The 25,345-nt window shown below is 38.0% G+C and overlaps 1 protein-coding gene across 6 annotated transcripts in view; it reads left to right on the top strand.

Annotated features, from left to right (window-relative positions):
- Positions 1–25,345, top strand: part of Psd3 (pleckstrin and Sec7 domain containing 3) — a 537,529-nt gene that overhangs the window by 439,779 nt on the left and 72,405 nt on the right. For all 6 annotated transcript variants that reach the window (XM_075986909.1, XM_075986910.1, XM_075986912.1 and 3 more), the window contains one exon: positions 11,630–11,673. In XM_075986909.1, the coding sequence (XP_075843024.1) occupies positions 11,630–11,673 (44 nt within the window). The remainder of the gene's footprint in view (positions 1–11,629; positions 11,674–25,345) is intronic.

Genomic DNA, 25,345 nt, shown 5'->3' with positions numbered 1-25,345 from the left:
AGATAGAAACTGGAAATTTGATGGGAGATAGCTGAGGTGAATTGGAGACGGGTTTCTTGAAAACGCATTTAATGTGGCCAGCAAAATGAGGTTTGATTAATTCTATGGTAAACAAAAAAAAACACAATAAAAACCCTATTTTTTAAAAGGGCTATACTGTACCACATTGCTTAGGTATGATTTCTATCAGTACTGTCATTGTAACATAGACACTGACAATTGATGACTCTCCAGATTGTGAGGGATTATAATCCTAATCCATTAGGGAAGCAGAGAAATATTTGTAAGCATAACATATATGGCATATATCTGTGTGTGTGTGTGTCTGTGGGTACATATGTATATATGGCACACAGAATACACACAAACACACATATAATTTGTTTTGATGGAATGTTCTTTTATTTTTATAAAAAAATATACTATTATCTTAACAAAAGAAAAAACCCAGCAATTCTGTTTTCTTTTGAAATTTCTTTTGAAAATTCTCTTGTTTATGAAATATAAGTGCCTGGTATTCACTAAATTTAATTGTTTAATTCAGCTGTATTGATAGTTTTGAATAAAATCTTTTTCCATTTATATTTGTCTTCATTGCTTTTTCTAATGTATGGAAATAACAAGGAGCAGATGCCAGGCTTGGTGTTTCTTCTAAATGAACTGTTCTCTGGGGTTTTTTTAGAAGCCATTTATTAAAATGGGATCTGCTTGTTGCCCAGAAAAAATGCTTTCTTTAATAACAGTGCACATTAATTTTATGATCATATCCATAATCATTAAATATAATTGATCGTTTTTCTTATGTATTTAAAAATATTGCATGTAATTACAAGATCTTTTAAAATTTATGTGTCTCTTATATTTCAGATTGTAAAAGGATTCTTATGACTTCTGTCTGCTACCTTTCAACAACAAGGATTATCAGACAAAAGATCTTATAGCAGATCATAGCAAGTGCTGTCTAGAATTCTCTCTGAAAATGTAGGCTATGGTTATATTTTTCAAGCAAGTATTAGCTGTCCAAATATAGAGAACCTTTTTGATAAATAGCACTACAGAGGATCAGGGGGTAAGCGTTAGAAATGAAATCAAGAAATGTCTATGATCACAGTGAACTTGGGGCTTATGAAGTGCTGCATTTGCTAAAGAACGTTCTCAAAGTCAGCCTTCTCCCTAAGTCTGTAAGTGCATACAGTTTTATTTCAGTCTTTCAGACTGTATAAAGTTTTCTGCATAAATCACATTCACATAAGATTTGAAGACACTTGTGTCTAACATCTATAACGAGCTGAGGAAAGATATGGGTACTTTTATATGTTCCTGTCATTCTTGCTCTATTTCAGTCAACTAAAAGAGAATGCCTCGTCTCTCTGGGTTGCATACCTTCTTCTGGAGAAAATGTTATCGTCATGGCACCACCATTTGGGAGACTAGTATAAAGAGAATGTAAAATACTCAACTAAAAACAAGCCTAGGGTCTGACTCCTGTATTCAAGTTCTTACTTCCCAAAGGTCACCAAAGTTAACCAGTATGACTACAAAGCAGCCAGATAAATTAGGTTATTTCAAATAACAATTTTTCCTATGTCTAATATGAAATTTGGGGGCATATTTACACGGAAAAGACTCATTCAAGCTAAAATTTAGTCAGATATCCTGCTTTTGGTCAGGCATTCAACACCCTATAGCAAGTATCAGCTCTCCAGCTTCCAGATTAGTGAAGCCAAATAATCACACTAACTTTGTTATTTCCAGCTTTGCTGATTTCTAGACCAGTAAGTCTTGTATAGTCATACTTGTGATATTGAGCAAGGATTTTTAAAAAGCACTGAGTTCAAGATAGTTTATGCAGTATTGTCAGGACTAAAATTAGACCGGAGATAACATCTACAGAGTTTAAATCTAATGTTATCTGTATTTTAGTTAAGTGACATGTGTGTGGTATGTAAGATATTTAACAGCACAGAAGACAACATATAAAAAAACGTTTTTTGCCCTCCCATCCCCAAGTTGCTCTCACCAAGGAAGATCAGTAGTAACACTGCAGTGGTTTTTTCCATTGTTTTGTTTGTGTCTCTATTGGATCCACAGTTTTCCATTAAATGGAAACAGACCCTAGACTTTGCTTTACTATTTACTTTTGACAACATATTCTGGTATATTTCCTAAAACTGTATTTAAATAAATATTGGTGGGAAAGATTGTATTGCTGGTGTTGCTACTGAAACAGTTTTTCTACTCACTCAAACATTAATGCTTAAATAGTGCAGAAATGAGCTGCCCTTCTCTCCTAATTTAAGAAGGTAGCATGGCACAGTCCCGTTCTGCCGCTGCCGTCACCCAGCCCCAGTCACATCTCCTACCTGAACACTGGCAAAATCATGACTCTCTTGCACCTTCTGCCACCCCTCTGCAGCAGAAGCCGGACAATCTTAAAATCATGACTTATAGCAGGCCACTCATCTGTTTAGGATAATCCACTGTTTGCCCAGCTTGCGTAGAAGAAAGGTCTAATTGTTTCTAGTTAAAAACCCTATGGGTCCCAATTGTCTGCTGTCCTCCAGAAAAAAGGTTTCCATACCTGAAGACCACTGCATCCAACCACATCTCCTTTGTGTCTGGTTTTTTTGGGGGGCTCTTCTCACTCAGTTTTTCCTACAGAAGCTCATCCTTTCTTCCAGATTTTGTACTGCATGTGGGTTGTGTTTTATGTTCCTTGCAGAATGATGTTCTCTGACCATCTAGTCTAAAACTGATCCTTTGAGTTATCATTTTTAATAATCAACTGATAGACCACTGGAGTTACCAAAATTATTCTTACCTTTTTAAATTTTTTTCAACCTCAGTGAAATCTAAATATTTTGTTTGAACCTGTGGACATAGTCTTTGTTAGCTGAATCTGTAAATAAATGCATGTCTTTAAGAAAAGATTAATGTTTGGGCTGACGAGGGAGGGGGACTTGATTGGGAGAGGGGGAGGGAAATGGGAGGCGGTGGCGGGAGACAGAAATCTTTAATAAATAAAATAATAGAAATGGTTTAAGATATATAAAAAAAGATTAATGTATACTGTTAGAAGAATAATAGGGTGTGTTGGCATAAACTTGTAATCCCACCTCCTTGGGATCACATTGTCCACATTATTTTTTGAGACAAGATCTCTCATTGAAGCTGAAGCTTGGTTGATTTGGCCACAATGGATGTGCAAGAAGGGATCCTCCTGTCCCTTGCTACCCACTACTGAAACGTGATCATGCTGCACCTGGCTTTTAAAATGGGCGCTAGGGATCTGAACTCAGCTCCTTGTGCTTCAATGCCAAGCACTTTATTTGCTGAGTCATCTCCCCAGCTTCAGTTTTCAAACTTTTAGTGGACAGAAATGAAGAGGACTGTGAGACGGAGTCTACTAGGCAACAGAAGAGAGTTCAAGAATATCTTGGGCAGCATAGTGGGACCTTGTCTTAAAATAAGAAAGGGAGTGTGAAGGCAAGGGTATGACTCAGTGGAAGAGTTTCTGACTAACCTGTGTGTAGCCCTATGTTTAATCCCAGTAGAGAAAACAAAACCAAAACTCTACAAGTATCACACAGTGGTAATCATATTACAAACACAAACCAAAGTCTTCTGGTAGCTGCAGAATCTCATCTATGCTATTTCAATACATGTAGTTTACTATCTACTCGACTGTGAAAATGTGTTATATACTATACCATAAAAAGTTATTCTGTTCAGTTAGTAGTAGTTGCCCAGCTATTTCCCCTACATTTATTAGTCTCTGGTGTGGTATTTGCTGTTATTATCATTGTGTGGCAGATTACTTTATGTATGTAGACATTGGCTACATTCTTTCTCATGCAATTGATGTGTGTCCAGTCAGACTAAGTGAAAGGAACATGTGTAAACAGTCTCCTCGACAGTCATTGTGTGTGTGGGATAGCACCTATTGTGAAATGTCTAGATCATCAAGAAATGTCAGATAAAACAGCTGCTCAGAAGTTTGAATCTAAATCATCATTAATCAGGAATGTCACAGTATCTATTTAATTCTTTTTTTTTTTATTTTCGAGACAGGGTTTCTCCGTAGCTTTTTGGTTCCTGTCCTGGAACTAGCTCTTGTAGACCAGGCTGGCCTCGAATTCACAGAGATCCACCTGCCTCTGCCTCCCTAGTGCTGGGATTAAAGGCGTGTGCCACCACTGCCCGGCTCATCTATTTAATTCTTACTATTTACTCTTTACAGTTTTCTAATCAACTCTGTCTACTAAAAGATTCCAAACTGGATCTGGGAAGATGGCCTAGCCGGTAAAGTGCTTGCTGTTCAAGCATGAGGGTCTGAGTTCAGATCCCAAGCACCTGTTTAAAAAGCCAGGTGCAGCATGTCCACATTCTCGGTGCTGGGTAGGAAGAGACTGGGGGTTCCTCAGCTTGTTGCACTATCAGCCAGGCCATTTCAGCGTATCAGCTAAGCTTCAGGTTTGTGAGAGGTTATGTCTTAAGAAATAAGGTGGAGAGTGATTGGGGAAGGTGTCCTCTGTCAACCCGTGATCTCCATGTGTGCATGGGTAAAAGCACGCACATGCGCAAACACAGACACTAATAAATAAGTTTAAAAAATCAGAGTTCCAAAGGTTACATGTTGTATGGATCTGTGGGTTTTGTGGCCTTTTTTCTGTGTTTGTCTACAATCTAACATGTGCCAGTTTTGAATAATTTTCTTTTGTTCTACCTATGAAAAAATTCCAGAACCCAGGGTAGTGATGCTGCCTTCCTACAAAGCTAAGATCAGGCAATGTCTGCAGACTAACTACTGTTCTGCTGCAGCTTTCCCTCTACCTGGGGTGGCTCCTCAGCTGCTGAGTGCTGAACTGGCAGGAGTTTGTCTCTACAGTTTGAGCAAGAGAGTTGATTAGGAACGGATATGGGAGAAGTTTTTGGCGTTGATGTTTATGTTCTGTAACTTAATTGGAGTATGAATGTACTTGTCAGAATGTATTTAAAGGTACATTTAAGATGTATAAAGTTCACTTTGTATCAGTTATATCTGAAAACACTGTAAGCAGACATTGAAAAGTTAAGATAATGCTGGTATATGTCGCAGTGAAGTGAAGTATGCTGATATCCAACACATGCTTTTTTATTGTCGTTACTTTGAAACAGGGTTGTATGTTTCCCATGCTGGACTTGAGCTTGCTATGTAACCTGGCCGGCCTTGAACTCTGGATCCTCCTGATTTCCTGTCACAAGCGTTAGGACTGCAGGAATTCTCTCTACCATGCCTTGCCACTGTCTACTTTTAAATACACTGAGAAATAAGATGGAGTGATAAAGTGGCAGGATGAGTGCGTAGATCATAATTAGGTGATAACATAAATTCATTGTAAATGCAATTGAGGGGTATATCTGTTACAGTATATAATTCCCTCAATTTATAAACACTGAAAATTCTGTAGTAAAATTACAGGAGAAACAAGGGTATTTTACTCATAGGAATCTACTCCATAGAGGTAAAAGTTTTAAACTATAATAAAATAGATAATATGTATTAATCTTTGAATATATACTTGGTATTTGGGATTAGATATGCTACCAGTTAATGATGACAAAAAAAATTAGTGGAGAATACAAGGAAGGGGATGTGTGCAAGAACGAGGAGAAGAGCTGGTTTCTGTGTGTGTTCCAAGTAAAGTCATAGACCGAGGGAGCTGCAGGGAGCCAAGGAAGGTAACTGTGTACGAGCCTCTCAGACTGCATATGTAGAAAGCATGCCAGTTTGTTAGCTTCCCAATGTCACTGTGGCCAAAATACTTAAGAAAACCATGTAAAGAACAAAATAGTCTTTGCCTTATAGTTGCATAGGATTCAGTCCATGGAACTTGTCCCCATTACCTGTGCAGAACATTATACTAGTGGAGTATCTTCTTCACCTCATGGTGTGTAGGAAAAAGAAAGAACTATAGGAAGATGTCAGAACAAGGTATAATCCCCATAACATTTGCCTCAAGTTATCTCTTTCCTGCGACTAGTCTCCATCTCCTATTTTTCACCGCCTCCATTTATGTCAACATATCATGACTCCACCAAGAGATGAATCCAAGGGCTGAAGAAATGTCCCAGTTGGTCCTCATGCAAGCCCACGTGAAAACTGAATACGGTGGTGTACATCTGTAATTATCAGTGCTCTCTGGTGGCATGGAAGTGGGTGGATCCTTGGAAATCACTGGCCAGTAAACCTTAGCTAATGAACCCCAGGTTTTGTGAGAGACAGTGTTTTCAAAGGTAGTGGAGAAAAATGGGAAAAGACACTGGGTATTGACCCCTGGTCTCCATGAGCACCCACATGGATAGGCACACATGTACACACATGCACGCGCGCGCGCGCACACACACACACACACACACACACACACACACACACACGAGGGGCAGTCAACCCACTTATTAGGACAGAACACTTATAATCTTAGTTGTGTCTGGAAAAACTGTTACGGACACAGTCGGAAATGTATTGGCAATCGAGATTAACCATCAGCTAAATCAAATAATCTATTTTCAATAGACAATTGAAAAGCGGGTGTCCCACCTCTACATCTCATGTTCTTAGCTGCTTTTCTCTGGATCTCTTTTCGATGAATTTTTCTTTGCATAAATAAAACAATGTCATTTATTAAACCCAGTGTGTGAAAGTGTCTTGTGTATTGTATGTGGGAAGAAGTAAGTTAATAGAGCCTGTCAGGTGACTAATTCTCAGCTAGGTAAAGTCAGCCAGGGTTAGCAGTAATTTTGTATTCCTTATGTAAGAAACCAATGAAGGCAGAATAAGGGGAGGTTCATCTGTACCTGGCACGATGCCTTCATAGTCTTTACAAACTGCTCAAAAATGCTTATTACATGATGAATTATTACTCTACCTCATATTCATTCCCATTAAGGTAAGGGCTTTGACAGTTTACTAAGTGTTATGTATCGGTGATGATATGTCCATTTGTGGTTAGCTGTCTTAGTGGCTGCTATTCTGGTTTGTACATGCATCATAGCACAAAGTTAAGTTAATTGCACAGGACATAGGTTTTTTGCATGGGACATAGATTTTGGCTCTGTTTGCCTGATGAGTTGGTAAAAAAAAAAATGAATCTGATTGTAGATATGTAAAAACACAAGCAAGATTTAGACATGCATTTGTTACTTTGAATGTGAGCCAAAGAGAGATAAGGCCACTAGATGGCTTGTAATTTTTATCTTCTTTAAAGTGGCATGCCCTTTAGACTTGGGTTATTCCAGTGGACTTGGGGATATGGGTATTTATACAGAACCAAAATCTAATTTTCACTGCACACTGAAAAACATTCTCTGTAAATGGATCCATTGGGAAGGTCTCATTAGGTTTCAATTTCTTCTCTGTTTTCACCTCTACCTGATGGTTACCTTCAGCCATCTAAAGAAACAAAAGGCAAAATTATCATCAATCACTGCATTTTATACATATCAGAGATGTAATAAGACTATAGGGTTGAAGGTGCAAAAAGAGAATCAATTCCAAATGCTAGTTTGGCAAGGTAATGCTGCTCGTCAGTATAAAGGCAGAGAAGATCAGAGAACATGCGTGGACCATTGACCTTAATATGGTTTGAGATTTTTCAATGATGTTTGATATTTGTCTGACAACTATAGTTAAACTATAAATTTAAGCTAAGTCCTCCTCTTTTCTCCTCCACTTTTTTTCGTCGCCTCCTACGGATTTCAGTCCTCAGGTAGGATGGCCTCTAACTTGGGACAACATTACCTCTTTGGCCTTCTGAGTGCTGGGATTACAGGTCCAGCAAGCATGTCTTTTTCAAATATGCTCTTCTCTGGTATCACTGTAAAAGTTGGTATATTTAACTCTATACATAAAAATCAGCTTTATTCAAAATGCATGCATGAGTTGCCATTGCATTTGGAAAAAGGATTCATGGCCTTGGCGATGGTAGTGTAACTTCAGTGGTATAAATTCCACTGTGATCACTATCACTTCTGCTAAAAATGGAAGCTGGGTAACATCTCCCATGCTTTTCATAATTATTCAGGATCCACTGAGGAAAAACCACCATTGGAATTTAGAGATGTTTTAGCTAAAGTGCATGTGTTCCATCAACTACACAAAATGTGCTTCTGGAGAAACAGCGAGACTTTTGATTATACAATGTGGTAATGGGAAGAGATTGCAGAGCCTGTGTGGGCTGCCAGAGAGGTGCTAAGCTTTGAATAAAATGGCACTTTATCATCTTCGAGAAGCAATCAGAAGTGAGGAACAAAGACTTAAAAGTAAATTTAGACCAAATTCCCATACTTTGTAATTTAAGTATTTGTTTTGCTTTCTCGTGCTTTAGATTAATCGCCTTCATATTAGAAAAACTGCCTTTCCTGTTCAGTGTCAGTAGGAGGGTCATTCAATAGTTCCTGGGGTAAGGTGGAGGAATTTTGGTTAGAAACCGAATTTTTAAACTCAGAGAACAGTGACTTTTCACATAGTGTCTGAGAGGCATTTGAAATATTTGCTGGTAATTCATGCAGAATCCTCCAGGAAAGCTCTAGAGATCTGGGCTAGGGTCCAAAATTTTAAATTCCCTTGACTTATAAAACTTACTTGTCAGATTTTGGTATATACGCTCATACTTTCAGATCATATCTATAAAGTAAAAGATACTTTTATGTAGGGCTAGCATGTAAATATTTCTGAAAATTGCCTTTATTAAGTTATCTGCCTTTCATTTATACCCTAGTGCATTGGTTTTCTGTGGCTGCTATAACAAGTGACCACTAACACATTGCATATTAAAATGTCAAGAAATATATCCCCTCACAGTTTAGGAGACTGGGACTGTGAGATTCATGTGAAGACAGGGCGGCACTTCCTCTGAAATGTCCAAGGAGAATCTGTTCTCGCTTCAGGGTTGCAGGGAATCCTGGCTAATGACTTCATCACTTCACCATCCTGGCTCCTTTTTCTTCTGCCTTCTCTTCTGCTTCTTTAAATTGCTCTCAGCCTTCTTCTTGTAAAGATACTTGTGATTACATTTAGAGCCCACCCACAGACTTTCCCCATCACAAACTCTTTAAATTTGATCTAAAGATTTTTTGCCATATAAGGAAATATTCAGAGATTTTTTTTTTTTTAAGAATCAGGACATAGGCATCTTTGGGTGGTAGCTATTCAGCCTTCACAGCAAGCATCACCTCACTGTGGGTATCCATATGGGTGGGTCCTGTGGTAATTTTCTCCCACTTTACCCTCGCTGTCAATGCAAGGGGGGTGGACAGCCAGCCAGGACAGTGTTAATCCACAAACCCTGATGTCTATGTGGGCAGGAGAGAGAGAGAGAAAATCATACAAAGATTAATGCTGTGTGTCTTCTTACTCAGGCATTCTCCATTTTATTTACTGATTCTGGAGCTCCCTGATTCAGCTAGACCAGAGAGTAACAGGAATCTTTCTTATAGTTACGGAAATTACAGATGCATGCTCCATACATGACATTTTTTTTTAAATATAGGTGCTAAGGATACTAATTGAAGTCCCCTCTGCTTAGATGGTGTGAACTTTATTAACTGAGCCATCTTCCCAGGCCCAAGGATTATTTTGTTGAGCTGTAGCCTGTACCTCCAGTTTTAACCACTCACATGGCCAATACATTTGATTAGAAGTGGACTGAGAGTACAGGCCATCTTAGCAAGCGTTTCCTCACTGACACAGGTACTTGGAGCATGTGTCCTAGCAACAGTGACTCTTCTGTGAAGCTTATCTTTTAAGATTAGATTACATGCCTCTTTTCCCAGTACAGGGGAGCTAGGAAAGTTCAAGATCATTCTCAGCTCTGAAGTGAGTTGGAGAACAACTTCAGCTATATGAGACCTGCCTCAAAAAAGCAAAGGAAATCTTGATTCTTTTTTATTCCGCATCTTGTATTGAAATCTTAGTTCTTACGTGTCGTCTTAGTGTGGATTTGCAGAAGTCACCTGGTGTCTCTCTTCCTGTGCGACAGAAAGACAATAAAAGAGTAAAGGTGATAGTGTAGATTGGGCAACCCTTGTCTAAAATGCTTGGTCCAAAAATGTTTCAGACTTTTTTCATGCATTGGAGCATTTGCACATAAAATATTCAATATTTGCATGTCTTACATATGATCTTGGGAAGGAATCCAAATCTGAGTAGGAAATTAATTTTTTTCTGGTAGACATTATGCACTGTCTGAAGGCATGCTTTCAGAGGACTTATAATAATTTTGTTCATATATTTTGTTTACCGTTTTTGAGAAAAAGCCTCACTATATAGCTCAGGGTGACCCTGAAATTTTTATTAGTTCAGGCTTATCTGAAACTTACGGTTAACTCTTTTCAGCTTCCTTTATGCTGTGTTATAGGTGTGCAATACCTCTCCTGGTCTAAAACTAAGATTCATGGTGTAGACTTTCCCGTTTGTGGCATTGTGTTAGGGTTTTAAGATCTTCTCATTTGGAGCTCTTGTGGTTGGTTGGTTTGTTTGTTTGTTTTGGGGGTGAAGGGTATTTTTTTTATTGTTTTGCTTTTTGATTAGAGTTGCACTGGTTCTTTCCTTGTCACTTTGACAAAATCTGTAGTTTCAGTGTATTTTTGCTAAATTTGGATGAACATTGATAAGGGAATTTGCTATGGAAATAGTCTTTTTGCTGACATGTGACACTCAACCTTCTGAAGCCTGCCTTCCCTCATCCGATGAGTGGCCAAGTAGCAGCTGATCCTCCTCTCCATTCTCAGAGTAGAGATCTTTTGCTGAACATTCAAGCTTTAACAGATCCAAGATTTTATTGAGAAAAAGTTCTAGCATCATAGGTTTTACTGTTTTTTTTCTGTATTATTTTCTGCCATGCCTTTGCAAATGCATTTGTCTTACCTTTATTTTGTCTTATTCTTAATTAAAGCTCTTTCCTGGGTATATGCTGTAGATGAGCAAATTGATCACAAGGGCTTTATTTGGAATACTGATTTTGGGAGGGCCAGGAAGGCTATGTGTGTTTTACCAAGCTCTTGGGAAGCTTTCTTTCTCCTTCATCATTAGTATACATAGATATGGAGGTAGCACTTACTGAACCATAGGGAAAATAATGACCTTAGAATAATAAAAAACCACTTGAGTTAGTGGTGTAGAAACTCTTAAAACTATCCCAGGATGCATTTCCATATCTGACTTAATGCTTTCTTCCATGTGTCTATTCAGGTAATATAAGAGTAATCATATTTCTTCCATTATTGAAGAGTGTGACTACCCTTAAAGTCCATATTTATGAAGATGGTTTTTAAGTGAACGGAATAGAATGTGCTGCTTGAGTTCAATCATAGCCTAATTTTACTACACCAAGAAACAAGGCACAGTACTATATGTTATTTATAAAAGATAGTTTTTGCTTACTGAATGTTTCTTTGTTTCACAAAATGCTCATTTTCTCCCTGTGAATTCTTAAGCTTCTAGAGACCAATCAGTTAAGATATTCTGATTGTGAAGGCATGAGGAAGTTGCTCAAAATTTACTGAAGCCTTTGACTTTACTTTTTTACTGAATTCAGCATATGGAACAGAATTAAAAATACTAATTTGATCTTATTTCCTCTGTTTACAGGCCTTGTACAATTCAATCAAGAATGAGAAGCTTGAATGGGCAGTGTGAGTATGTTTGATATCAGCTTTTTAATAATGTTGTTTTTCAAACTGCTGCAAATGAAGACTGTGTTTTTATTTCTGGGTGTCCCGGACCCAAATAATCACACACAAACTATATTAATTATAACACTGCTTGACCAATGGCTTGGGTGTATTTTTACCTAGCTCTTTCATCTTAAGTTAACTCATTTCTATTATTTTATATTTTACCATGATTCTTATGGTTTGTTACCTCTTGCTTCTTGGGCAGCTACATGGCATCTGCCTGATTCCACCTTTTTTCCTCCTCTATCTCTGCTTAGATATCCCCACCTTGCTATATTCTCCCCTGCCATAGGCCAAAGAAGCTTCTTTATTAACCAGTGATAATGAAACATATTCACAGCATACAGAGGGGAATCCCATATCATTTCCCCTTTTCTGTCTAAATAAAAAGGAGGGTTTTAACTTTAACATAGTAAAATTACAAAAAAAATGAAAGATACCAAGCAGGAATTACAGTTACAATATATCTTTGTGAGTCTAAAGTTTCAGATGTAATTTATCTTTTATCATACTAAGAAAAACTATAACTGTCTTCAACTCCTTCAAAGACCCCAAGAAGAATATAATATTACCTAATAAAACAGGAAGTGCATTGTAAGCAACTACTAAAACTCTAGAATTGACAGAGACATCTTGCTGCCTGGACAGTAACTCAAAGTTCATCTGTACCATTGGGGAATACATCTTCAGCCTACAGGCCCATAGTATCCAGCAGACTTTTCAGTGAAGCAGGAAATTTGAAAGACTGTTTCACCTATATTAGCTGTTACTCAGCCACTTTCTTCTGTGCCCTGCAGAATATTGGGCATAGTTTTCTCCCGAACTGCTTCCTGCTTTTTGTTGTGCGAAGTATTTTTAGGGTTCATGGAGAACTTTTGGGGGCTCTTGTTCCATCAAACCACATTAGCCTGGAAGGAATCCACAGGTTCCCATCCTCTGTAGAAACAAAAGCAGAACCTCTTTTCCAAAGTGACAGATCCTTAGACTCAAATTTTGAAGTCAAGATAACCTTAAAATATATATTTTGGTTTAGCTTAGCAGCCCCCAGAATTAAATGTTTTTCAGCAGTTAACTCATTATCAGTCAAAAATACAAAGAAAATACAATAATACACATAATCCAAACTCTCTATGTATTTTCCATCTTTACACAGCTTATTTTTAACTATATTACTTTTTAATGTTTATTTTATTATCTTTACTCCTTTAATCTTTGATTGTCTGTACTCTTTTATATTACTTTTACTGTCTCTTTAAAGACTTTGTTTTATTTTTTAAAACTATTTTTTCTATAACTGCCTATACTCTTTTTCTTCTGTTCTTTAGCCTACATACATTTTTAAAACACATTATGACCCATCTAGAGGTTTATTTATGTTTGAATCTGTCTTCTTTATTGTATATCTGTAATCCTTTTTTTTGATCACTGTTTTAAACTGATAAGCAAGTATGGCAAGGACCAGAGCAATCACATTGTCTGTTTGTTCTACCTTGCTCAGCTTTTCAACATTGCGGAGGTCCATTTACTGCAAGCTTTGGGAGTCATGTTTACCACCCAACTCTGAGAAGCACTTGGCCCATTCAGCCACCTAGTAACTTGCAGCAGGCTGCCCACAAACCTCATTTAAGTGCTCTGTAACAGGACCTCCCAAAAGAATCAGAGCATTTGAGCCACCAACATGAACCAGGAAACTTCCTCTTAAAGGAGCCACACAGTTTTTGCTGCTAAAGCTGAGTCAGGAAGCCTTAAAGCAGCTGTGCCTCTGCTAGCTGTCAGCAAACAGAGCCTACCTGAAAATACTCGGCTACCAAGAAGCCCCAATTGACTTCCATTTTTATGAGTCTAGAAGCCCTTTTTTAAAAGCTTACTTAGACTTTATGTGGATATTCTTGCCAAACATTTGGGCGCTGTTTGTAAATGAAGACTACACTTTCATTTACAGACTGCCCATACCCAAATAATCACACAGAGACTTAATTATAGCCCTGCTTGACCAATGACGTGAGCATATTTCTAGCTACCTCTTACATCTTAAATTAACCCATTCTATTATTTTCTATTTTATCATGAGACTCGTGGTTTGTTACCTCTTGCTTCTTGGGCAGCTACATGCCATCTGTCTGACTCCACTTTCTTTCCTCCTCTGTCTCTGCTTAGAGATATTGCTATATTCTGCCCTGCCATAGGCCAAAAAATCTTCTTTATTAACCACTGGTAATAAAACATATTCACATCATACAGAGGGGAATCCCATATAACACTACCTTTCTTTATGCCTTGGAGGTGATTTTAGAGAGTAAAGTATGTATAACTAGTTCTTATTTTATGTCATTTGTCTTATCTGCTTTATGTAAAACCTGAACAAACCTTGAGAACTCTGTTACTCTTGGTGGTGGTAGTGTGTGTTAGCATTCTTCTTTTGCTCTCGTCTATAAGCAGTTTGTTACCTTATAATGAATCTTTGAAAATTGTGTTTATACCAAAACCTAAAATACATGGTATATGTATCATCTACTTATTTGAGTTTTCCTCTTGCTATCATCAAATATCAAATGAAGCCAATCTTGTTTATTTTGACACTAGTCTACTGTGACATGAATCAATATTAATGAAAAGAGGAAAAAGATTCCATGGGTAGATAAACTTGAGAAATGATTAATCTAAGCCACCCATTTGTTTTAATCTTCAAGTTTAGAACATTACATATTATTAATAATCTCTCAAGGTATTGCATATTATTAACAGTCTCTAAAAGAAAAGAATAATTTTGAATCTGCTTGACAGTAAAATATACTGAATTCCCAGGTCTGCTCCTAATAAGGGAAAGTGTGAAAGGAGGAGAGGCCGCTGCAAGAATAAGAATGTAAAAATTGTAGTGAAGTAGGCACAGAGTTGTCTGGCTGCTGGAAAGAACTCAGACACCGTACACGGAAGAAAAAAAACACTGTACCTCTGTCTCCATCCCTTTGCTCAGCTGCTCATTATTCATAAAGTGCATATTTGTTGAACTGCTTTGTCCTATGAGGAATGCTGGGAATTCAGAAAGAACAAAAGTCTATACACCACTATGACATTTTCCTTAGGTTTAAAGCAATTCAGAGTTCAAGTTTACAAAAATCAAAGTAGGGAATAGGAGAGAGATAAGACAGCCTTTATAACTAATTCTAGACTTCTTTAAAATATACTCACAGGGGAATCTTCAGAGAATACAGCTAACAATGTGGCAATGTTAAAAATAGTACTCAACAGAAAAAAATAATGAATTTAATGCCTTAACCTGTATGATTTTTGTTATAGCTATATGGCATCTGTATTTAGGAATGCCAAGGAGTCTTCTTTAACATGTGTGTACCTGATGCATGTACCTGGCCTCACTTTAATGAAGTCACAATATAGCTCATTTTCAATACAGAGCTCCTGGGTTATACTCTCTTCTTAGTACGGTGCTCCTGCTCCTCATTTTGAGTCTGAATACACATTTTTAACTGCATCATGGCATAATCTTTGCTGCTTCATATTACCCTACCCTACCATTCATGATGAGACCATTTCAAAACCTTTGCTATCTTTTCTTCTAAACTAAACCATTACTTGTCTGCCCTCAAATTGTTCTGTGGTGTAGTGGGACACTGGGCTTTCTCTGTCCCTCTTCATCTTTTAGACTACCTCTGCACGTTTCAAAGGGCAACCATTAAACTTCCACTTTATTGTGAACTTTAAATGTAACTGTTCTTTCTGATACCATTGTTGCTCAGAGACTAATTTGCTGACATCAGAAAATGGAAAAACTTTCACGACTTGTTCCCATTTCTTTACTGTTATGTCTAGTGTGTGTGTGTGTGTGTGTGTGTGTATGAGAGAGAGAGAGAGTATGGTATGTTATATGATTTTGTATATGTATGATATATGTCAATGGTGTGTGTATATGGATATGGATGTATGGATGTAGGTGGTGTGAGTGTGTGCGTATGTGTAATATGTCTGTATGGTATAAGTATGTGTACGTGTTCATGGGGTGTGTGGTATGAGTATGTGTGTGGTGTGAGTTTGTATGATCGTGATATAAATGTTTGTGAGTCTGTGTATGGTGTAGGTGTATTGTGTTGTGAGTGTGTTATGTGTCTTGTGGGTGTATGTTTGTGGTATGAGTGTGCTTTAAGTGTGTGTATATGGTATGAGTCAATGTGTGTGTGTGTGAATGGTATGAGTGAGTGAGTATGTGAGTGTGAGTGCCTGTGTACATGTGTGTTTGAGAGAGTGCATGTGTCGTGTGTGTATGTGTGGTATGTCTATACTATGCACACACATGCTCAGGGGAGGGGTATCGCCTGCCTTATCTGTAACTCTTTTCTGAGAGGAAGCTTGAGGGATGGAGAGGATGTGCAGCAACTTGCTACCTGTCCTTGTGGCTGAGCACTTTACTTCTGCATCTCACCCAAGGGTCTGGACTGAAATTGATTATTTAATTCTGTATCTCACCCAAGGGTCTGGACTGAAATTGATCATTACTTCTATTTTTCTGTGTCTCTTGAAGCCTCTTTCCAAGAAATGAATCCTCAGTCCTCCTTTATTCTTGCTTTTTTAAAATTTCCGTGTAATATTTTACTTAACTGGGTGTGGATTCTAATTTTCAGTAATAATGTAAAATAATTAAAATGTAATTTCTGTTTCTCTGTGGGAAATAGCCACCCTCTAAGAACAAATCATTTTGTTTTGCCCAAGACACCTTTCTTTTATACTTCAGACTGACTTAGATGTGTCACCTTTACTTATGAAGATGAGTTCATCTCATTTAAGTTTTTCTTTTAATAATTTGTTCCATGAAATTCTTCCTCTGGGCTTCCTCACTTCCACAAATCAGAATCATCTAGTAGTAATAACTGAATGCCCCTTGTCTGCCTTTGGGTTTAAGGTAGTGTTCTAGAGCTGGAGAGATGCTCTTTAAGAGGACTCAGGTTCAATTCCCACCACCCACGTGGCAGCTCACCAATGTCTGTAACTCTAAGATCTAACAACCTCACCTATGCATATTTGCAGGAAAAACAACAACACACATAAAAATGAAGATAAATTATTTTGAAAAGTAGTGTTCTAAAGTGTGATTAGCATCATCAAAAATCAGTTAATCAGTTAATTATATTAATAACAACAACAACCCAAATCTCCTGTAGCCCAGCTGGGCTTTTCCTGCTTTTGTAGCTGAGGGTAGCCTTGAAGTCTGACCATCCCGCTCTAATCCGGAGTGCCAGAATTACAGGCTTGTTTCACATACCTAGTTTCATAGGGTGCTGCAGATCAAATCCAGGGCCTCATGCATGCTAGGCAAACACTCCACCAGTTAAACAATTCTCCATCCCTTTCTTGGAACATTTTTGCCTTGAGATAAAGTTGTTTCCATGAAAAAGATAAATCACAGTAGTTTATTCTTTGTGTCATTGTTTTGGGGACGTCTGTTCATATTCCTACCGTGGTAGGTACTGCCTCATGCGTCACTCTTGGTAACATCAGTGTTGTAACATCAGTGTTACCACCGCAGCTTGAGAGGATGTGCACAGTGTTTACATACAGGATATTACTACTAGGGAGGAGTATGAGCAAAGCACAGTGACACGCATGTGTGAAAATGTCACGACGAATCACATTAAATCACATTATTTTGTACACTTAAGAGATTAGTTGAATATTAAAAAAACAGATGGCATAATGATTAAAAATTGGCATTTAACTTAAGATTTGGAGCTGAAGAAAACATATCATCTGGAAATTTGCTATCTAAAAATTGATCCTGAGCTTCAGTTGGTCTTTAGAGTTTGAAGTAAGCGAAGCTTCAGGGCAGATAATTAGAGAATTCCTCAGACAACTCTATAAAATGTCATCTTATTATCCTAGATCATAGCCCACACTTAACATTTCCTCTAGAAGTGTTGTTTCTTTTTCCCACTTTTTCTCAGTGAAAATGGTGTCTTTTTCAAATGTTTATAATTCAAGCATCTAGGAAACTGGAGTAATTTGTCACCAAATTCTTCCCTTTCAAATGGTAATTCAGAAGGGAAAGGGAAAAAGAAACATTATGTATTTCCTGTGTAAATGTGGTCTCTGAGTGATTGGATTGAGATGGATCCTTGGAATGTTTCAGGGTTTCATGTGAAGACAGTTGTAGCACAGAAAAAGCAGGCCTTGGTAGAGAAGCTGTCATTACTTCCCATTTTCAGGGGGAATATGCGAAGTCATCTGGTTGGTGACTAGACGGAGTGCGACTTTAATGTTGCTATCCTACTTGTGCCAAAGCCTTTTTCTTTAAAGACACATATAAAGGCCTCCCATTATGATGTTCTTAGTTTAGAAAACTAAGCACTACAATTGTTAAAAATAGATTTTTATTTAGAAAGTGAGCTATGAGCCCCCATCTTCTTCACAACTGGCAGCATTCTTACTGATATTAAAGGGCGCCCCACAGAGCTTAACACTTTTAGATAAAGCACAAACCATGCTTTCACAATTTAAAGGTCTATGCCAAACCCAGTATTTTTAGAAAATAAAATGCAATGTGTTTCATACTTGCAGTAATGTTTTGAAGTTTATCTACATGCTTTGTTTTTTATTTTTGGTAAGTGATGAGGGCAGATCCATTTTAAACTCCTCCTGCCTTATGGCATAAAATGTAGAACAACAGACAACCCATGATGACTTATCACTGCTTTAGTTTGTCTCCTATCATCTGGCTTAATACATCTCAGTATCCATCGTAGTGATTTACTCTTGTATCAAACCACATTCACCTGTTGTCTTAAAGTGTTGGGTTGATTATTTGAGAAACTCGTTTGAGTATAATTCCAGAGTTTTCTTTTAAAATAAACTATAAGATCTGACAATTACCACAATCCATTACCCAATTTCTCCCACCCCAGAAGAGTCCTCATGCTGAGCAGCCATCTTGTTTTATGTACACTCTTCTCTGTTGTTGTGACTGGACAGTGCTCTGTATACAACTCTGCTGGACCATATATTGCCTTATTTTAGTCAAGAGATGCTCCTCATTGTGTCTTATTTACCCCCTAGGAATTTTCATCAGTTTGTTGCTTCCTAGCAACTTTAGTGCTTGATTTGATTCTGATATCTATCAAGCTGGCACTGAGTGTGTCACAAGGAACATATCCAGATGCTTCCTCCATGGAGGAGAATGGATGTTAGGCTGCCTGCTACCTACTGTGTTCCACATGCATTCGTGTAGGTAAAATGACGCCACAGTTAGGGACATTCTCTTGTAGTCCTGTGAGCTCTCTTCCTGTAACTTCTGACTTCCGTCTAGATCATGATTTTCAGTGAGATGATGACATCTAGCTTTAGAGTGATTCTGAGAAGAAGATCATAAATTATGGAGATCATAGCTGTGACTTGGGATTTAGAGTGGGGCTTGGTACCTCATTCCTTTCTTTGTTTCTGCTAGAGAAAATATACACAGATCAAAAAGCTGCAGCTATTGAGTTTTGCTCAAGCTACCTGATAGAGGGAATGAAAATGTGCACTTCAATACCAAGGTGACTCCCTGCCCAACCTATAGGGATAATTTGTAAAAATTGAAGGCACATAGAACCTGGTACTTCTGACTCATCGACAACCTGACATCAAATCCTGAAATTCTAGAACACTTCCAACATATACACTTATCAAGGCATTACGCTGTCCTGTAATTTTATTATTATTTAATATATGTTACATATTATTTAATATACTTATTTTATAATACATAACACATTTCTAGATATAAGGAAAAATAAAGAGCATACTAAAAATCAGGGAACACAATTTGAAGAGGCAGAGGCAACATCAGAGTCAGGATCAGCTAATGTAAGAAAGTTGGATTTGTCAGAGCCGGGACTTAACGCTGCTTAAGATGCTAAGTACTGCAATGGATAAAGTAAGCAGCATGTGTGAACAGATGGGAGGTATTAGCAAAGAGATGGGAGTTCTAAGGAAAAAAATGAAACTATATATTAAAAGACATGGTAGGATGTTTGGACCCATTAATAGTATAGACATGTGTGAGAAAAGATTCTAAATTTGAGGATATATCTGTAGGAACTTCTGAGTGTAGAAAAGAGGGTAGGGTCTAAGATTTAGAAAATGGACAGAATATCTGAGAACTCAACAGCTGTGAAGGGTGCAGCATCCTGACAGCATGTGGGAAAGAAACAAGAGGGAAGGGAAAGAGATAATGAACCAGTAACGACTGAGAATTTCCCACCAATGTCAAACAGCAAGCCACAGATCCAGATAGCTCAGAAGATATGAGAGAAAGTAAATTTAGGGAATGAGTGAGAGCCTTATATTTTGGCATTTCATTTCAAGCTATGAAGTAAACCTACTGTTAGCTCAAGGAAACCCATTTTAAATGTAAATACACATATGAGCTGGAGCAGCAGGATGGCCTGAAACAAACTGTGATAACTGGAACTGAGGAAAAGGACAGAGTAGCCGTATCAGCTCAGCTGAGAAGTTGAAGAGCAAGAAAACTTTCAGGAATGAAGGTGTGTGATGATGACAATAAGAGAGGAGTCTATTCTCCAAAGAGCCATGATAGACCTTAACGTGTGCATCTAACAAATGTCACCATGGGCAAGCTGATAGATTCTAAACCTTACACATGAACTGGCTGATCCAGGAGGCTAAAAGTCAGAGTCCAGCACTGTGCATTTTTCCTGCATCATCAACAGACTGGGTATAATTGATATCTGTTGGTGAATTCCTATAGTAACAGCAGAATTCACATTCTCAAGGACATGTGGAATGTTGACCAAAGTTAGTCACATTCCCAGCCACAGTAAAATACACCCTAACAAATTTTTAAGTGGAAAGTTTACATTTGCCCTCAGACTAGAATGGACTTAAGTGAAAAATCAACAACTAAATTGTAAAATCCAATAAAAATGTAGAGACTAAGCAGCATGCTTTTAAATAATTCGTGAGGGCAATAACTCTGAAGAGAAATTTAAATGGTTTTAATCTAAAGGGAGGAATGAAAATTCATCTTTTCATAATTTGTGTGCTATGGTAAACTGAAAAAGCATGGTATAAAACCGGACTCTCTGAACATGGCGGACAATGAGGGCTGATGAGAAGCCAAGGACAATGGCACTGGGTTTTGATCCTACTGCATGTACTGGCTTTGTGGGAGCCTAGCCTGTTTGGATGCTCACCTTCCTAGACCTGGATGGGGGGGGGGAGGATCTTGGACTTCCCACAGGGCAGGAAACCCTGACTGATCTTCAGACTGGAGAGGGAGGGAAGGGGGAGTGGGGGCTGGGGAGTGGGGGAAAGGGGAGGAAAAAGGGAGGTGGGGATGAGGCGGAAAGTTTTAATAATAAAAAAATGCATACAAAAAAGTAATACTTCCTTACTTAGCAACTTGTGTATAGTTAGAGAAAGAAAGGGGTTTCAAATCAGGGATTTAACTTTCTACATTAGGAAGCTGCAGCCGGGAGGTGAAAGATCGGTTAAAACCAAAAGTAGATAGAAAAGACAAAGAAGTTAGTATAGAAATTAATGAAATTGAGAACAGTAATTAAGAGAGTTAACTAAAAGCTAATTCTTTGAAAAGATGGGTGAGGTCTAACTAGTATTAACTAAGATAAAATTTAGAGCTTAAATTAACATTACTAATTTTAGATATGAAAGAAGAAATATAATTTTAAATCCTATGACATTTAAAGGATTGCAAAGAGATGTTATAGACAGCTCTATGCCCACAGATTTGATGGGAACAAATTCTTTAAAGAAAATGTCAGTCAAAACTCATTGCCCATTATATATTAAAACAGTTGAAAAAGTAATGTCTTACCTTCTTAACCAGTATTACACCTAAATGATGTTACTGGTAAATCCTGCCAAGCATTTATGGAGCAAATTTTCCTGCTTCTTTATATTGTCTCCAAGAATATAGACGTAAACAGGAGCACCAATACACATTCTCACATGCCCCAAGTGTTATAACCAGCAAACTGGATAAAATCATTAAAGCACAGACCAATGTGTCATGAGCACAATGTCAGAACCCTCAATATTCACAGATCAAATAAAACTGTTAGTCTTGTAATGAGAAACTTAAGAGTTTGCCTATTTCAGCCCACAAATGGGAGAAAATGATGCCATTTCCTCTCAGCACTGATTCTCAGTATCAGAGTGGAAGCCCTACCTAATGCTGCATGAGAAGCAGAGGTATAGATATGCAGTCTAGAAACCAGAAATTGCTGTGACAGCATGATTGCCTATGCAGAAAATCCAAAATAATCGGTGGTCACAGTTTGACATCTGTTCAAAATGAATAAATATAGCTCTCAAGTGTTACATTTAGGAATGATGTGAATACAGGTGGAAGACAATTGTTTCATATTTCTGTCATCTGTGTTGAAAAACAATGTGGAGATGATGTGGAGAAAGGACGGCCTCTAGATATGATCCAAGACAGTGTGGGGATGGTGTGGAGAAAGGACGGCCTCTAGATAAGATCCAAGACAGTGTGGGCATGGTGTGGAGAAAGGACGGCCTCTGGATAAGATCCAAGACAGTGTGGGGATGGTGTGGAGAAAGGACGGCCTCTGGATAAGATCCAAGACAGTGTGGGGATGGTGTGGAGAAAGGACGGCCTCTGGATAAGATCCAAGACAGTGTGGGGATGGTGTGGAGAAAGGACGGCCTCTAGATAAGATCCAAGACAGTGTGGGGATGGTGTGGAGAAAGGACGGCCTCTGGATAAGATCCAAGACAGTGTGGGGATGGTGTGGAGAAAGGACGGCCTCTAGATAAGATCCAAGACAGTGTGGGGATGGTGTGGAGAAAGGACGGCCTCTAGATATGATCCAAGACAGTGTGGGGATGGTGTGGAGAAAGGACAGCCTCTAGATAAGATCCAAGACAGTGTGGGGATGGTGTGGAGAAAGGACGGCCTCTGGATAAGATCCAAGACAGTGTGGGGATGGTGTGGAGAAAGGACAGCCTCTAGATAAGATCCAAGACAGTGTGGGGATGGTGTGGAGAAAGGACGGCCTCTGGATAAGATCCAAGACAGTGTGGGGATGGTGTGGAGAAAGGACGGCCTCTGGATAAGATCCAAGACAGTGTGGGGATGGTGTGGAGAAAGGACAGCCTCTAGATAAGATCCAAGACAGTGTGGGGATGGTGTGGAGAAAGGACGGCCTCTGGATAAGATCCAGGACAGTGTGGGGATGGTGTGGAGAAAGGACGGCCTCTAGATAAGATCCAAGACAGTGTGGGGATGGTGTGGAGAAAGGACGGCCTCTAGATAAGATCCAAGACAGTGTGGGGATGGTGTGGAGAAAGGACGGCCTCTGGATAAGATCCAAGACAGTGTGGGGATGGTGTGGAGAAAGGACGGCCTCTGGATAAGATCCAAGACAGTGTGGGGATGGTGTGGAGAAAGGACGGCCTCTGGATAAGATCCAGGAAAGTTCTCACAGTGTTGCTACAGTAAATAGCACTTCTGTGGCAGCCATCACAGACCTAAGGAGTCCATTCTTAGGATCCAGACAGCTGCCCCCAGATGGTACCAGCCTGTGTCTGGGAGCGGGTTGAGATTTGCCCCCAGAACCTAACAAGGCCCATTCATGATCTTTACAACACTAAAAGTACTTGTTTTACAGTATAGAATATTTGAGAACTTTTGTTCTTGGTGTTTTATTTAAAAGTGCTCTGTTTCTGTTCTCACGGTTTTCCCATTCGAGTATATTTTAGTTTTTAATACCAAACTACTAATATTTGTAACCTTCTCTAACACTCCTATCAGCAAAAAGCATGGCAGGTGTCACTAAAATGTCAAACAGTAAATTGCAAAAGTATGAGAACTTATTTGAAAAATTTGAAATAATTCTATTTGATTCTATTTATTCAGAATATTGTTCTAATATATTATCATTATATATTATATTGTAATTACTTTTACACTGAGTTTTTAGAAATTTTACCAAAATTACATTCATAAAATTGTGTTGTAATAAAATTTATTTAATGCTCTCATTTTTTTTCTCTCAAAATATTTTATCATCTCCTTTTCTTGTAATGATGTGATCTGTGGTTCACCTCACAGTTGGTCACAGGTAACTGTAACCTCAGAGAAAGGACTATTTGTGTCTCTTGAGAAATAAGAGTCCCTGTGGACATTGGACTCTCTCAGATGATCTGAAAATACTGATGACATATTATTCTAAGAGCTGTTTATTCACCCTGGTAGTCCCTTGCTCCAGGTTTGATTGAATATTTACCTGGTTTTGGTCTTGCTACCCATGCTTTTGGAGTCCTAAGAAATCACTGGCTGGACTCATATGACTCTTGCCTTGTGTCAGGTCTTACTGTGCTTAGGCCCTTCATCCACTTGAGTAAACTGAGTGCTCGTTTTTCTTCTGATAAGGGTCTAGTTTCATCCTTTGCAGGATATTAGTCAAGTTTTCCAACACCATTGTTTTAAAGAAGACTATCTTTTAGCTTGAGTTCTTAGAGATTTTATCAAAATCAACTGGCTACAGATACTAGGATTTACTTTTAGCTTTCTATCCTACTCCATTGGTTGATATATCTGTTTGATTTTATTACTAATAACATCTATTTTATTAAAATACCTGTATAATTTATAGTTGGACTATATCCATATTAATGAATTTGACAAACCATATGTTGAAATATTTTAAAGAACTGTGTATTAGGTATGTACTTATATATTTTTGTCATTGTTCACTAAATATTATTTTAAGTACTAACAGTTTACACAGAATGTGCGTTATATAAATAGATGTGTGTAATTACAACCTCCTTTTATGTAAATGCCTTGAGTACCCATGAGAAACCATGAATCCAGTTTTCCACAGATACCAGGGGAGTACATCACATGACGGCATGTGACACCTACTATTTCTTCTTTTTGTTCTGGATTTCTTACATTTCAGAGTGTCTTAGGCTTGCTATTTCTCTGAACTATCATTGGAATATTTATAAGAAACTAAATTGGCTCTGTAGCTTTCTTTAGGCAACATGATCATTCTAATCATTAACCTTCCCAGTCCATGAACATGGAATCATTATCATTTATTTGTATATCCTTTTATTTCTTTCATCAGTGTGTTGTAATTTTCAGTGCATGTTTCTTTTACTTTCCTGTTAGAAATACTCCTGTTATTTTCATTTGGAGGAAGGTAGGATTCTTTGTAAATGAGATTATTTAATTTACCAATTTTTGTGTGTATTTCCTAGGAACAGTTAATTATGTTGTATGTTTGCTTTCCAAGGTACAACTCTACTGAATTTGAAAGTTCTAAATTGGGCTTATTTTTTAATTTTTTTTATTTTGTGGTTTGATGTTCTTAGAATTCCCTTTTATAAAACCACACTATCATCAAAAAGACACAACTGTACTACCTTTTTTTTTTTCTGTGTGAATGCGTTTTATTTCATTAGCGTAGTTGTCCCAGCTGGGACTTTCTAGTACCATGTTGAAGTGGTGCATGTTGGCATCTTGTTCTTGATCTTGCCTGAAGATTTTAATCTTTGCACCTCTGATTGTATCATTTGCTCTGAGCTAAACGATCAGTCTGGAAGCTAGAAATTGCCCTTCTAACTTATGAAA

The sequence above is a fragment of the Microtus pennsylvanicus genome, chromosome 9 (genome assembly GCF_037038515.1).
Source record: "Microtus pennsylvanicus isolate mMicPen1 chromosome 9, mMicPen1.hap1, whole genome shotgun sequence".
NCBI classification, from domain to species: domain Eukaryota; kingdom Metazoa; phylum Chordata; class Mammalia; order Rodentia; family Cricetidae; genus Microtus; species Microtus pennsylvanicus.
Note: the sequence above shows the minus strand (reverse complement) of the source record. Positions and strands in the feature narration are given on the sequence as shown.